This window comes from Lepisosteus oculatus, chromosome 4 (genome assembly GCF_040954835.1).
Source record: "Lepisosteus oculatus isolate fLepOcu1 chromosome 4, fLepOcu1.hap2, whole genome shotgun sequence".
Classification (NCBI taxonomy): domain Eukaryota; kingdom Metazoa; phylum Chordata; class Actinopteri; order Semionotiformes; family Lepisosteidae; genus Lepisosteus; species Lepisosteus oculatus.
In genome coordinates, this window is record NC_090699.1 from 38,880,860 (window position 1) to 38,894,021 (window position 13,162).

Consider the following 13,162-nt stretch of genomic DNA (forward strand, 5'->3'; position numbering starts at 1 on the left):
TCATTCTCTTCCCCTACCAACTGAAAGCCCCTTGAATGCTTGAAAAAAAAAATGGAAGCATGTCAAGGATTTAGTAAAATCTACAATTGTAGAATTCTTAGTGTCAAACTGTAATTCATTTTTTTAAGAGCTGTAAAAGCGTTTTCTTTCTTTAAACATTAAAATACTAGATACGGTGCCTCTCCATTTTCCTTGATTCTCAAAAGCTTTTTTTGCATTCTACATGTTCTGCTGACAAAAAATACCAACACACTGAGCCGCAAACCCTCTCTCCCCTGCTACTAGGCCTCTCTGCCCTCTCTCTCAATCCAGGTGTCCATTCATCACTTTATTCAAGTTTCTCCTGAAGAAACAAGCACTTGCCTTTGTCCAAGTACTTTTGTACTATGCATTTAAAAATCCCAAAGGTCTTTCTAGTCAGTAAGCAAGGTATAAATTAAATAAATTCAGGTTTACAGCATTGCTCAGTTGTTGTATTCTTTTGGTTTTCCTTAATTTATTTGTGACTTGTCTCAGTGGCACTGCTGGGTTTTTTATAGTTCAAATCTAACATGTAAAAGCTGAATAAGGCAAAAGCTTTCTTCCCAAAAGAAAAATTATTGCTTGAGCTACAGACAATAATTCTATTAAACATACCGATGTTGAATGTTTTAACACAAAAATGAAAAATCAAAACTTCCAACCTATAGTTTTTTTTAGTTAAACACGTTTCAAATAACAGTCTCAATAAATTCTATATATAACCCTCAAAAATGAAGTTTTGTTTTCCCCAAAAAATAATCATGCCTTTGAAAGAACATGTCCTGTAGCTTTATACAAGTGACATTCATTTTCTGTGCTAATATGTAATGTTAACTGTTAATATCTCACAACATAACACAAATGGAAACAATAATTCAACCACCTACTAAGTTGCATTTTAGTTCAGATTCATACAAAAAGAAATTTTAATAATATAAATAGCAGTAATAAAAAATAGATTACACAGTGCACATTACAGAATTACCATTGTGCTAATTGTGCACATAAATGAATCCTTTCAAGTTCATCACACAATCTCCAATGTACAATAACCTTAGAGTCTATGAAAAGCTCATCTCAGGGTTCCGCACAGTTAGCCTACAAAAGAATTCTGCTACTACTGACAAGGAGCTGAGTCCATCAGCTGAAAAACCTTGACATCTTCACTAAGATATGTAAGTTGCCACAGCAAGGGTATAGTGCATAACACAGACCTATTAATTTCTTAAAACCTGAAAGTAATTTCTTCCAACAATCCAGGAATTATACAGCATTATTCATATGGGGGGGGGTGGAAACACTAACAAAGGCAATCAATGACCAAATATAATTCTTAAAAATATCATAGGAATATCAGACTGCTGCTGACTTTTTTAAAAAAATAACTCTCCTAAAAATAAATTAAAAAAACGTATCTTGGAATTTTTCCACCTGGAGTCTTGGGGTATGCATTTTATTCCCCACGCATACAGTGAATAATTTAATTTCCATGTTCCAGTTTTGAGGAACCGTGTGGGCCTATGGACTATATTTAACAGATGACAAAAGTTGCATTCCAGATGTACAGAGCAATCTTTGTGTTTAAAGCTTTATGGAAATGCATTAGACTGGGGCCCGGTGCACAGCTGCAAAGCTAATGCTAGTTTCAAGAAGCAAAACCAGGTTGCAGTGGCCTACTGATAGTCAAACAGAGTCTGGAAACACAAAAGACTAAGGAAAATTGAGTGCTCAAGACACACCGAACACACTTTCAACTCCCTGACATATCGATTCTTTGTTCATTTTATCCTCACTTCCTCCATAACATATAGGCTAGCCTTTAAACAAATTAAGATTTGCATTTTGCTGTGCTTTGTTTTTTTTTTTAATCCACTTCAATTTAAGGTTAAAGGATGGTGAAAAACAGAAGAGATTATTGTATTTTTCTTTTAAAAAAAAGTTAGCACATATGTCGTGCCGATATTGTTACGAGCGCCTTGTTGAAAGAAACTGTAAGATCTCACACCCAATATGATGACTCGCAGCAAAAAAAAAAGAAAGGGGCATCACACCAAAGAAATTTTTAGAAGCTACCTGCTGACTAAATAAAACCCTCTTTTTCAACATGAAACACTTAAGAATAGACAATCATTTCTATGACACTACTTGTAAACAATAAAGACTAAACAAAACTGAAATACAATTTAAAAAATGAGTATCAAAATTCATTAGTACACCCACCCAACATAACAAAAGAAGGATACAGAACTTATTTGCAGAGGAAAATTATGTTTAGGTTGAAGAAAACTGAATAAATCAGTTGTAACCACAAACAGCTTGAGTTCTGGTACATACTTTCAAGTTTCAATAACAAATAGGGATTATCTAATTGCTGAAATAAAACCACTGCATTTTTATACAACAAAAACGTTTAAAAAATACACAACAAAACAAAGCAAGATGTTGGCTATGTAAAATCAGAATGATCAACTTTCCTTTGCATCCAAATAATGCAGTCTGCCAACATCATCAACACAAGAAAATTAAGCCCAGCTAGCAAAGATCCAGTAATCTCAGTAAATATTTACAGCGTGAATCTTTTCCATTCATTCACCAACACTTACAAAACCTTACTGTACTCTACATCTGCAATTCATTGACTTTACAATTTACCACATGTTGAGATGGGAGAGGACTCGGCTCCATTTGAATCACTACACAAATATGCAAGTGATTTATTGTTTTAAAAACTGTAGGACGATTTAGTGCAACTCCACTTTTCCTGAACATTACTCCTATTGGCAGACCATGAACAATTACAGTTTGGACTAATTAAGCTCTGAAAATGTGCTGTGCCCCACTAATGCCTACCAGGCCTCAAATTTATTTTAATGGTGCCAAACTTTAGTGAGGAACTTAACTCCTTCAAATCCAGACCAGACCTTTTAGTTAGTGTTTATTAAGATGAAAAATATAATAAAACAGGGATTTTTCCCCAATATGTGTCAAATGTGAAGAGCATAACAACACAAAAAGGTGGCCTAAAAGCAACTGGAGGATTTAAACCATGTTTCATAAACAAAAGTAATCTGCAAAACAAAAGGTTGCCTACATTCTAAATAAGCTTGGCATGTATTTTGTAGCAACTTAAACAAAACAAGACTCACTACCATTAAACCCCTGCGGATAGCAATTAGGGACCATTAACATGCAAAGCCAATTTGATAAGGTATGGGCCTTTCCTAAATCCTTATTACACCATCGTATTCACCTCTGAGGCACTACAGTTTAAAGCTGCACCAAAAAACACACATAATCCAGACGACAATTCACATTCCATTGTTATGCTTATCCCGGTAAATTAAAAAAAGATATCTACAAACAAGCAAGAACACGGTTTGACGCTTCTAGTCCAAATCTGGCAGAAACGTTATAGCCTTCTCAGCTAAATGGAATTTATTTCTGCTTGGAAAAAAAAAAATTACCTTCATAAAAAAGCAGAACATTTATTTCATTAATCACTCAGTTCCTTCACCGGGCAGATTTTTATTTCAGAGACGAGTAACTGCCACAACATAAGACAAACAAAACAAGTAAAAAACTGGGATGCTAAAAGACAATTGTCAGTAATGAACAAATAAGAGAACAACAGAATGACCAACAAAAATACATTAACAGTCTGGGGTTTGGATATCAGTTAAAATATTTATAGACAGTGGTTTCCTTTTGTTTAATTTCTAACTGCTTATAATTATATAGGGAAACCTGACCCTTTGCCAGAGTCTCCAGACCCTGGATATTATAATGTTAGAGTGGCGTCAAATATCTTAACATTCTTAAATCTTCCAGGCTGTAAATAAACCCTGTGGATTTACAACACTGCATGGCCTGCCAGCAGACGTCTATGGCACATTTCTTTCAGTAGACCTGTTGAGGTGTGATTTTTGCCTGAAGCAGCCCAGTTAACCCTTTACCTTTGGATTGCAGTATAATCTAGCCATTAGACCTGCTCTGCATTTCAGAAAATGTGGACACATAGATAAACAGAGAGATGAGACTTATGAAATGGAACCCGCTAAAGTAAAATAGCATGTCTTTATCTAGAAAAGAAAAACACTGATCGACAGGAATTTCTGTTAATTTGTTTAAACGATGCTAAATTCTGAAACACTTCAGACATAGGTAGTTGGAAAAACAAACTATCAGTTGTTATAGCCACGGAGGTCAGACAAATTAGACAGCCCACCCTTCTCTAACCCCTGCCCCCGAGGAAAAAAAAAAGTGCAATATAGTCACTATACAGCAGGAAGCATGTTAAATCCAGCCTCCCCTTCACAAAGAACAGCCAGACAATATCCAACTAAAATACAGCCCCATGGACAGCTGGAAAAATCTCCTTCGAGTTTTAGTCACAGTATAGAAATGCGCATTATCACAAAAATCTGCAGCTGTCAGAGCCAAAACCACTGTCATTAATATTACTTTTGCAGCTAGTGATGAGACACAGAGCTAAATAAACCATTTTTTTAACCTGTCTTTTTAGAAACTACCATTAGCCCTCAGCTAAGCAAACAAGAGAAATATCATACCAACACTGTAATTATCAATCTGAAATAAGGCATAAGACACCCAAGGCAAATGCATGGCAAACAAATGCTGCTTCCCAAGTACCGTACAAAGCAAGGCTCTGACTATTCATTACGCTGTCTAAGCAAGATGGTAAACCCACCAAACCAAGGGGAAAAAATAAGGTTGGATGCAGTTTAAATAAAATTTAAAGTTCATCACACCAGCATTCACGTATATTTAGCAGGACATAATCATGTCTTATAATTTTGTTTTTTTAATATAATCTTGTGCACACATTTTAAATGATCATACGAGCCATTTCATAATGTCCTAATGTTTGTTGCAAGATAATCACCTTCTTAATTATTTATGCTTAACTATGTAACCCATTTATGTATACAACACAGATAGGTGTTCAAAGCTTTAATGGTATTACACAAAGCCACTCTAAAGGTAGTGAACTTGGCAGAGAATCTACACACCATTATCTATTGTACTCAGCCTAGTAAAAAGGGATGCCGGGCTGATGAGGTCCACAGCTCCACAATCTTTCAGCTTTAATTTCCAGTCATTAGAAAATGATTGAAAGCCACATGGATTTGAATCCACATTTAAATAACTGACTATACCCCCTTGTAAATAAAGCCCAGAATAACCAGTTCAAATGGATTCATTCATTACTGAATGACCCCCCCCCCCCAATACAAGTGCAAAAAAAGTCTACCTTGGATGACAAAAGGACTGAAGAGACCAAAAAAAAGGTATCTGCTAGTGAAAATTTAAAATGCGTGCTAGGCAGAACCAGTGAAGTTCAGCATTCTTTTTAACAAAACCCAAAGAACACCTGTGCTTTTAAAGAATGGTGTGATTTTACCAATTTCCTTTTCAGATGTAATGGCCTGTATAACGATCACTAACACTACAATATAGGGCAAGATTCTGGAATGTGTCAAATGCCCTGTTATCACAACATTTCACAAGGGTGAACAATCACTTTTTATACATTCCTTCATTTCTGTCCTCCACTGCAGGTGTTTTGGAGTTTTATCATAAAGATTCCAGTGCTGCAGTTATTCACTTGTATTTGAAATGATTTATACCATTATATATAAAACTATACTAACTTGATTAACACAGGTCTATATTCAATACTGTTAATATGCACATTATTGTCCAACTTAACGGACACCAGCAAACAAGAAAATGGCTAAGGAAGAATTCAGCATACATGACAACAAGTCAAAATACTGACTCAATCTGAAAGCCTGTTATACTTAAGTATATTTTATAAGTTAAAATTCTTGCAAATAAAAATGCCAGTTCGAAAATATATAAATGAATGTTTCTTTTTTTTACATAACTCTGATGTTACCATCTCGATTCTGCTTTTTTGCATGTTAAAATTGGTTAAGGCCTAAGTGTTGGTGAAATATCACAATATGCAACCATTGTGCCTATGTTAATTTGTTTCTGTATTATGCTGCAAAATCACATGTCTAAAATCTGTCTACTATTTTTAGTTTTAAGGGGGAAGTAAAGGAGTAGAAACAGTAAACAAACCACAAACAAAATAACACCCCCTATTAAACGGGATATAACTAATGTTAATAGGCAACCCCTGCTTGCTGTAGATAATATACACCTTTAAAGATAATTCTAAAAGCATCTGAAATGGAAATGTATTCAAAATATGAAGCAATAAAATGCAGATTACATTTATTTTAATGTACTTTGAAAATAAAGTGCATTCATCTGCATTGAAAATGAAGAAAAATGTAACTTTGCTGAAGAGGATAGCGCTGTTATATTTTCCTGTGTATTTGCTGCTATACCTACCCTATAATACGATATGACAGTTTCTAAAGCAGGGAGTTGTAATTAGAAACAAATATAAAAACCACTGGGTTTAGAAAATTGCCCCAATTGCATTTATATTGTCCCAGTGGGACTGCTATTGTGCTGTGGGATAACGAGTAAATATGCATAATTACAACTACTGCTTAAAATACATAAGCAAAGTTGATAGATGCTATTAACTAAATACTGTATGAATACCTTAATTAAGCATCATCTTTTTTAAATAGCTTATGATTTTAAAGAGGTGCCGTTATTATGGTAATGTTTCCTAAACAGCAGTATTTACAGTACTTAAACATACACTAGGAAGGTAATAATGGCTTATATTTTAAAATATATGAATAACAAAGCCACATTATAAACGCCACCATATGACAACAAGTGGTAATATTTATCTAGGCAGATAAAATAAACATACAAACATCATTCCTATGCTATGACAATTTAAAGCCAAAATCAAAGCAAATACGTCTATGAGGGCAACAGTTTTTTTGTTTTTAATTTTTCATTATAAAAAAGCGACAGGTTATTTGCAAAAATGCATATCAAAATACAGACGGTCTTAAAGTTAAAAACTGCACTTTTAACATCAGCGTAGCGCAAATACGTATTTTTTTGTATCATTTCGTCAAAAACTTGCTTCTGTACATTCAGCGAAATACGAGTATTATTGTCATTAACAGGAGCTCAAAATAAAGTTCCCAATTAGATCAATGATTAGGTCGTTAGTATTTGTATTAAGGTGAAAATCTTACGATACTGCAAACAAATTTCCGCTTCAGTAATAATTAACTTTCGCGTTAATTGTGTGCGGTAAAGAAACTAAGCTAAACACGTCGTCTTGGACTTCTTTGGGAAACGTGGAGTAAACTACATTACACAAATAATAAGGAAACATTTTAAATATATATTTAAAAACAATACCCCTTCCAAAAAAGTTATTTTCAAAAGCAACGCTGACCTAAAAATAAGTGAAATACTAAAAAAAAACAATGCGCTCCTGTAAATTAGCAAACCAATGTATTTCAACGTTGTTTTTGCAACATACAAAAAGTGTTCAGTGAAACGCAAGAAACATGCTCTGTAACAACAACGACTGAATTTGTAATGATAAAAACACTTCATTTTAAAAACATTTGGTTTGGTAAGCAAAACGTTTTCGGATTCGTCTACTACGTTCTTCAAGGTGTTTCAAATGCATATATGTGTATATACTTACACGTGTGTAAATACATTAAAACTCGAACTTCATGTCAATTTACATTTAAATTTTGCAACTGATTTGCATTACAGGCATAGTAAAATAAACATTCAGAACACAACAAAAGACAAATGAAAAGCAAACTAAACAGTTGCTTTGATAATCACCAGATGCAAATGTTAATGTTAACACATAATGGTTATGGTAGGTAAATACATGCCATTGCACAGAACTTGAAAAAAGTTGCGAAACTTTTTTTTCAGTATTAACACACCTATGCATGCATAATTAGCCAGCTGGCTTTTTGTGTGACTTTCGGAAAAAAGGGATAATTATTTTTTTAAAAAAAAAACTTACTGTTCGTGCAGTTGGTGAAAGCGATCCATTTGGAAGATACGGACTCGTAAGATCGGGGATCATTATAAATGGATAACCCGGGTATGGTGGGCTCTTAAACAAACCTCCATCTTGCCTTTTCGCAGCTAACATGGCGGGGGAGAAGAAGAAAACTTTTGTGAGTGCCTTGAAAACTTTTTTAAGCATCCGAGAATCCATTAAAAAACACGCGGCACGCTTACATGGTGCTTTAGTGTGAAAGTCTGTGTGTGAGTTAAAAAAGTAGAAACTCACCCTCCTCTAGACTTTCTCTTGATTTGTCTCTGAAAGTTTCTGATCTAGGCGGAGGCCGTCTTTCCGCCTTGAAATACAATGAAACAGAAGAATTGCATTAAAAATAAAAAAGAAAAAGTTAGATTATTTTTGGGAACAACGTGGTTGCAAAGTAAACTATACAGAAACGGAGAATGCAATGGAAAGTACACGAGAAACGATCCCCGTTGCTTGCTACTTACCTCTGAATCTGACGAGCTGTTTTGATTAGTTTCTGATTCGTTTACAAGAGAAGATTTGACATCTGCTAAATCCCTTTCTGCTGAAGAGTTGTCCGAAATTTTTTCCTCCTGTTCCCCTTCGTCTTTGAAGGAGATCATTTCATCGTTCGCCCCCAGGTCGTCCCCTCCACCGCCGTTAAGCTGCGGCATTTTCCCGAGCAATTTTGGGGGCAAAAAACAAAGTTTTTTAAACCCTTGATCTCTGTGCTTCCGAATCCGAGCTAAACTTTAGGGTCTGTATTAGCGTTTTCCAAGGACTGGCGGTTTGTACAAACTAAAAAGAGGGGAATCTTGGCAGAAAAAGAAGCCGGAGATGGAGCTGAGCCGCTCGGATTGAGTGAGTTGAAGTTGGTCGGAGTGGTTTTCAGTTCAAAGGCGGCGCTGATTGACAGATAGAGAGGGATGGAAATAGAGAGAGTCTGGATTCGGGATTATTGACAGGGAGAAACACACAAGAAACTAATGAGATTCAAACAGGGAGGGACTTGAAGTGACGTTTTCATAAATAGAGAAGGGCAGGAAAGTATTAAAAAAACGGCTTGAGAAAGCTGGCGGACGACTGTGCAGTTTTGAAAAGCAAGTGAGGAAAAGACAGTTTTGAGAAAAGCGTGAGAGCTAAAGCAAGTCACTTCTGTTTGCTTTGTGCAAGCATCGCAGAATAAGCGGAAGGTAGTTAGAAAAAACGAGTAAAATCATTTGGGCGGTATTGGTTAGTCAAAACCCGAGTTCCTAAAATGCCCCTTTTTTCGTTTTTTTCCAGTCTGGAGTTCTATTCTAGTTCTGCAATTTGGAGGGAATATATCATGTTAGTTGTAAAACGGTGGTATGTACAAATAATTAGAATTCTTCACAAAATAACCTTATTTCAGGCTGGCTTTGTTTAAAATGTACTCAAAGCATTTCCCTTTTATCAATTGTTTTAATTTGTATTATTTATATTTTGAAGGAAGCTGTGTACACTGTATACATTAACATTCTATTATTTAAACAGAATAACTTAAAACCATTCGTTAACAATAGGTACCCAACTCGGTGATCTGTACTTTCTAGCTGTGAATAGACCCATTAAGAAAAGGAAAAGGGACGTCATGCATTGTCAATACACTCTGTCATTAACGAAACGAAAGAGAGGCATTCATTTTTTGGACATTTGCAAAATGTTTTTATGTAAATGTAACTTTTGTTAATCAAAAAGATGACTCCTAGATCTGGACAAGAATACGCGTCTACTGTGCATGCTGAATTTAAAACGTAAATACCCTTCAATCGCACAAGAACTACACCTTTATTTTTATTACCTTTTATACGGGCCTATATAAAATTGCAAAATGCCGTAAAATGATTTAATATAGCATATCGCAATTTGTCGTTTCATTTTCTGTATTCGTGAGCGCGAAATAGAAAGTTTGCATACTGGTATTTTTCAACAGAATCGCCAAAAATAAAAGGGCGCGTTAGAAAGAAAGTGTGGGAAAAAGCCGAGAGGGATTCGAAGATCATCACTGATCACTGAGGTCTTTTGAATACAATGCAGTACGGGCGCAACGCGAAGGGCTAATCAGACTCGACAGGTCTTGGGACTAACCTGTATATATCATTAATAAATGAACAGGGGACTGGATTGTGTAAGAATCATTTGTGATGGGTTTCCAAAGATCTGCTTAAGAAATGCCACTATTAGAAATCATCAGTGTGTTAAGCTCCTTATATTACTAATTGAAACCCGTTTGTGAAACCCCTCCATCTATTAAATGTATTCTTAGAAATTATTATAGAATTATTTCTGCCGTAATAATACAGACCATATGTAATTCATTAGGATTCAAATAAAATATGCCTTTAAAAATATCACTAATGAGGGGAGGTAAATGCAGCATGTATTTCTGTGTTCTCTGTGTGCAAGAGTCAGCGCCAAGACTTTTCTGTGTTGTCAGCAAGATCACTGGAGAAAACCTGGAAAAAGACCTTTTTTGCCACTTGGCACAATGGACAGAGAAAGGAGGAAATGGCTAACAGAACTAATCTCATGGCAAGTGTAAGCTTCGCTGCATTAGGTATGCCATAAAGAGGAGTCTTGTTGCACTGTGAGGGGAAGGTGTGGTATGTTGGAGGAGGGATTGGGCGATGTGGAGCAGCAGGAAAATAAATAGGGAAATGGTTTTCAGGGCTGAATCATGATGTCTATAAATCCAGGCAAGTTAAGGCCAAAAAAATGTCTGTAGGAATACATTTTATGTTCTGTCATCTGATTGTTTTCCTTCAAATATCTTTTGAACAAATGTACATTTTAAGAAACAGTTCTTGGTAACACAACTGTACCGTTATGTTTGCTTTGTCTTCGAGTGTGTCCACCCTTGAAGTTTTTAAGCTTTTAAGTTTTCTGCTCAGTAGTACCATCAGTGCTTCCACCACATCTGAAACTTTCCTTGATACTTATGGAACTGGCAAAAACATGAGTCCACTTTCAGGGTTAAGCATAGATTCATGAGTCACCACTGTAAAAAAAAGAAAGATAAATTTGTTTTCAAATACTTAAACTGAGAAATATTCCTCTCTGCTGGTTTATGATATCCCTTGCATCAAGGAAAGCAGGCTTGCATTTCATGAAAAAGAGGCTATTTTTTACAGAATCGAAGGCATAATTTTTTTACGACCCTGGAAAACCAGTTTGTGTGCAAGAAAAAAAATATCTAAATAAGCAGCCTGGAAATAAGCAATTTAAGGTGACTTGCTGACACTTGCTTAGCTTCTCTGCGAATATGATTTTAAAGGTATAGGCACAAAGCATAGCATAAACTATTTCTAGTTCAGCATTTGTCGGGAACTACCTAGACAAACATCATGCTCCAATACGAATGCATGCCATGTTCTGCATCTAACCTAGGCTGCCAAATAAATGCAATTTTTAAGTATGATTTATTTTAATGAAATACCTGTGGGGGCAACGTTTACACTAGGCATAGGTTTGATAAACAAAAGGCATGCAGAAAAGCCACCATGTTGATCCCGTAGCTGTCAGCATCCTGACTTTTCATCTTCTCACTAACCTACATTTCAAAATAATTCCGCTATACTGGGCTTTCCACCATTGATTTCTATACTTGTCATCAGGTCTGAAACCTCCCTCACGTGTGTCGAAACTGTTTTACTGTGAACGGCTCTGTGTTCTTTATAGCAGTGTCACAGTTTTGGTGCTCTGTATTATTGTACAGAATGATCAGTAACTGGTTGCTTGGAATGAGGTAGCCTGACCATGCTTTAGAATCGTTAGCCTGCTGGTTCACCTTCAGTACACAATGGTTGTATGTATTGTGATCTCATGATGGTTATTTTTTTCTTTTTAAATTAGGGACAAATAAATCTGGTGTGACAGCACAAATTATCTAGGTAACGTTCTAGATTTTTTGTCTGTATGTATACTTGTTGAAAGGTAAGAAGAGGTGGACAAATGGACATACCCAACGTGTCTGGATCCCATGTTGCTTGGATTCTCCATACCAGAAAGTCTTGTGGACTAATTGGAGTTCTCCCAAAACCTTGGTGTGTTTGGTGACAAGAAAATAAATGTACACCCGTCACCCACTGTATTAAACATTTGAAAAAGTGTCTGTTACTGCTTCTTTTTTTTATTGAGTACACCGGCATCCTACAGTATATCACCAGGTGGAATCTAAAGCCGAACTGTCTTCAGTTGCTCTCTAACCACCTTTCCAAAGTTATGCTTCTGGAATGGATTTTTTCTTCTCAATGAAGAACATCAATAAATGCTGTTTGAACAACATCCCAAATGGGTGAAAAGGAGCACTATTGGTCACTTGGCATTTTGAAAACAGTTGCCAAAGTGTAATGAGCTGTGCAGTCATATATTCTGTTTCTTCCTCTTATTATCCTTTTCAGAGAGGCTGAGACAAAAACCATTCCGATTGGTTGTCTGGGCCTGATTTGGACCTTGTCTTCAGAAGTTAAGTGAACATGTCAGCTGTCTGAAGAACCAAATGCACTGATAGCCGCAATGAGTGTTGACAAGTTAAAATACACAACGTTCGTAACAATGTTAATTCAGCTGGGACAAAATACTAAGCACAAAAGGGAGCACGTATGGTAACATTCACATCGTAAAGGCTGGACTCATGCAGGGCCTGATGCTGATGTTCATGTACAGAGGTAATGTTATAAAACAGGAATTGTATTTGGGATGTGATTGTTTTGATGTGAAAGGGCTCTACATATGTAATGCTCTATATGTTTGTCAATTCTTCAGTTAAAAACTCCTTTTGATTATAGTTTGAATCACATAGTTTGAATAGTTTTTTTTTCCATTCTTATAATTGTGAGCCATGAGTACTTTCATGATCTTTGTGAAATAAATTCAACCATTTACAAATTCAGTACAATTGCTGGAACTGCTTAAAGTGCCATTGTAAAAACACTTTCAAGACAATGCAGAAATCATTCTTTAAATGGTATCGGTATCAAAATGGTACAAAATTAATCGTAAAAAGATGTGGAGAACAACTTTAAAAGATAATCTGAAGTATTTTTTTTCCAAATAAGATCAAGTGTAAATGGTTAATAGTGAAATCCAGTTGTGGTCCAATGCAAATTTAGCCTCACTGAAATATTTCTGTTCTTAATTAGAACATTA

General features: G+C 35.6%; 1 protein-coding gene across 35 annotated transcripts in view; it reads right to left on the reverse strand.

Annotated features, from left to right (window-relative positions):
• The window catches only part of tcf7l2 (transcription factor 7 like 2), a 109,162-nt gene extending 99,749 nt beyond the window's left edge, over nucleotides 1-9,413 (reverse strand). For 3 of the 35 annotated variants that reach the window (XM_015347532.2, XM_015347533.2, XM_015347527.2), the window contains exons 1-3: nucleotides 8,479-9,400; nucleotides 8,258-8,324; nucleotides 7,985-8,109 (exon numbers count right to left, since the gene is read on the reverse strand). In XM_015347532.2, the coding sequence (XP_015203018.1) occupies nucleotides 7,985-8,109; nucleotides 8,258-8,324; nucleotides 8,479-8,667 (381 nt within the window). In that variant the 5' untranslated portion in view covers nucleotides 8,668-9,400. Of the gene's footprint in view, nucleotides 1-7,984; nucleotides 8,110-8,257; nucleotides 8,325-8,478 lie in introns of all 35 variants that reach the window. The other 32 variants (XM_015347535.2, XM_015347536.2, XM_015347557.2 and 29 more) reach the window with 19 other exon arrangements.
• Nucleotides 9,414-13,162: the final 3,749 nt, after the last annotated feature.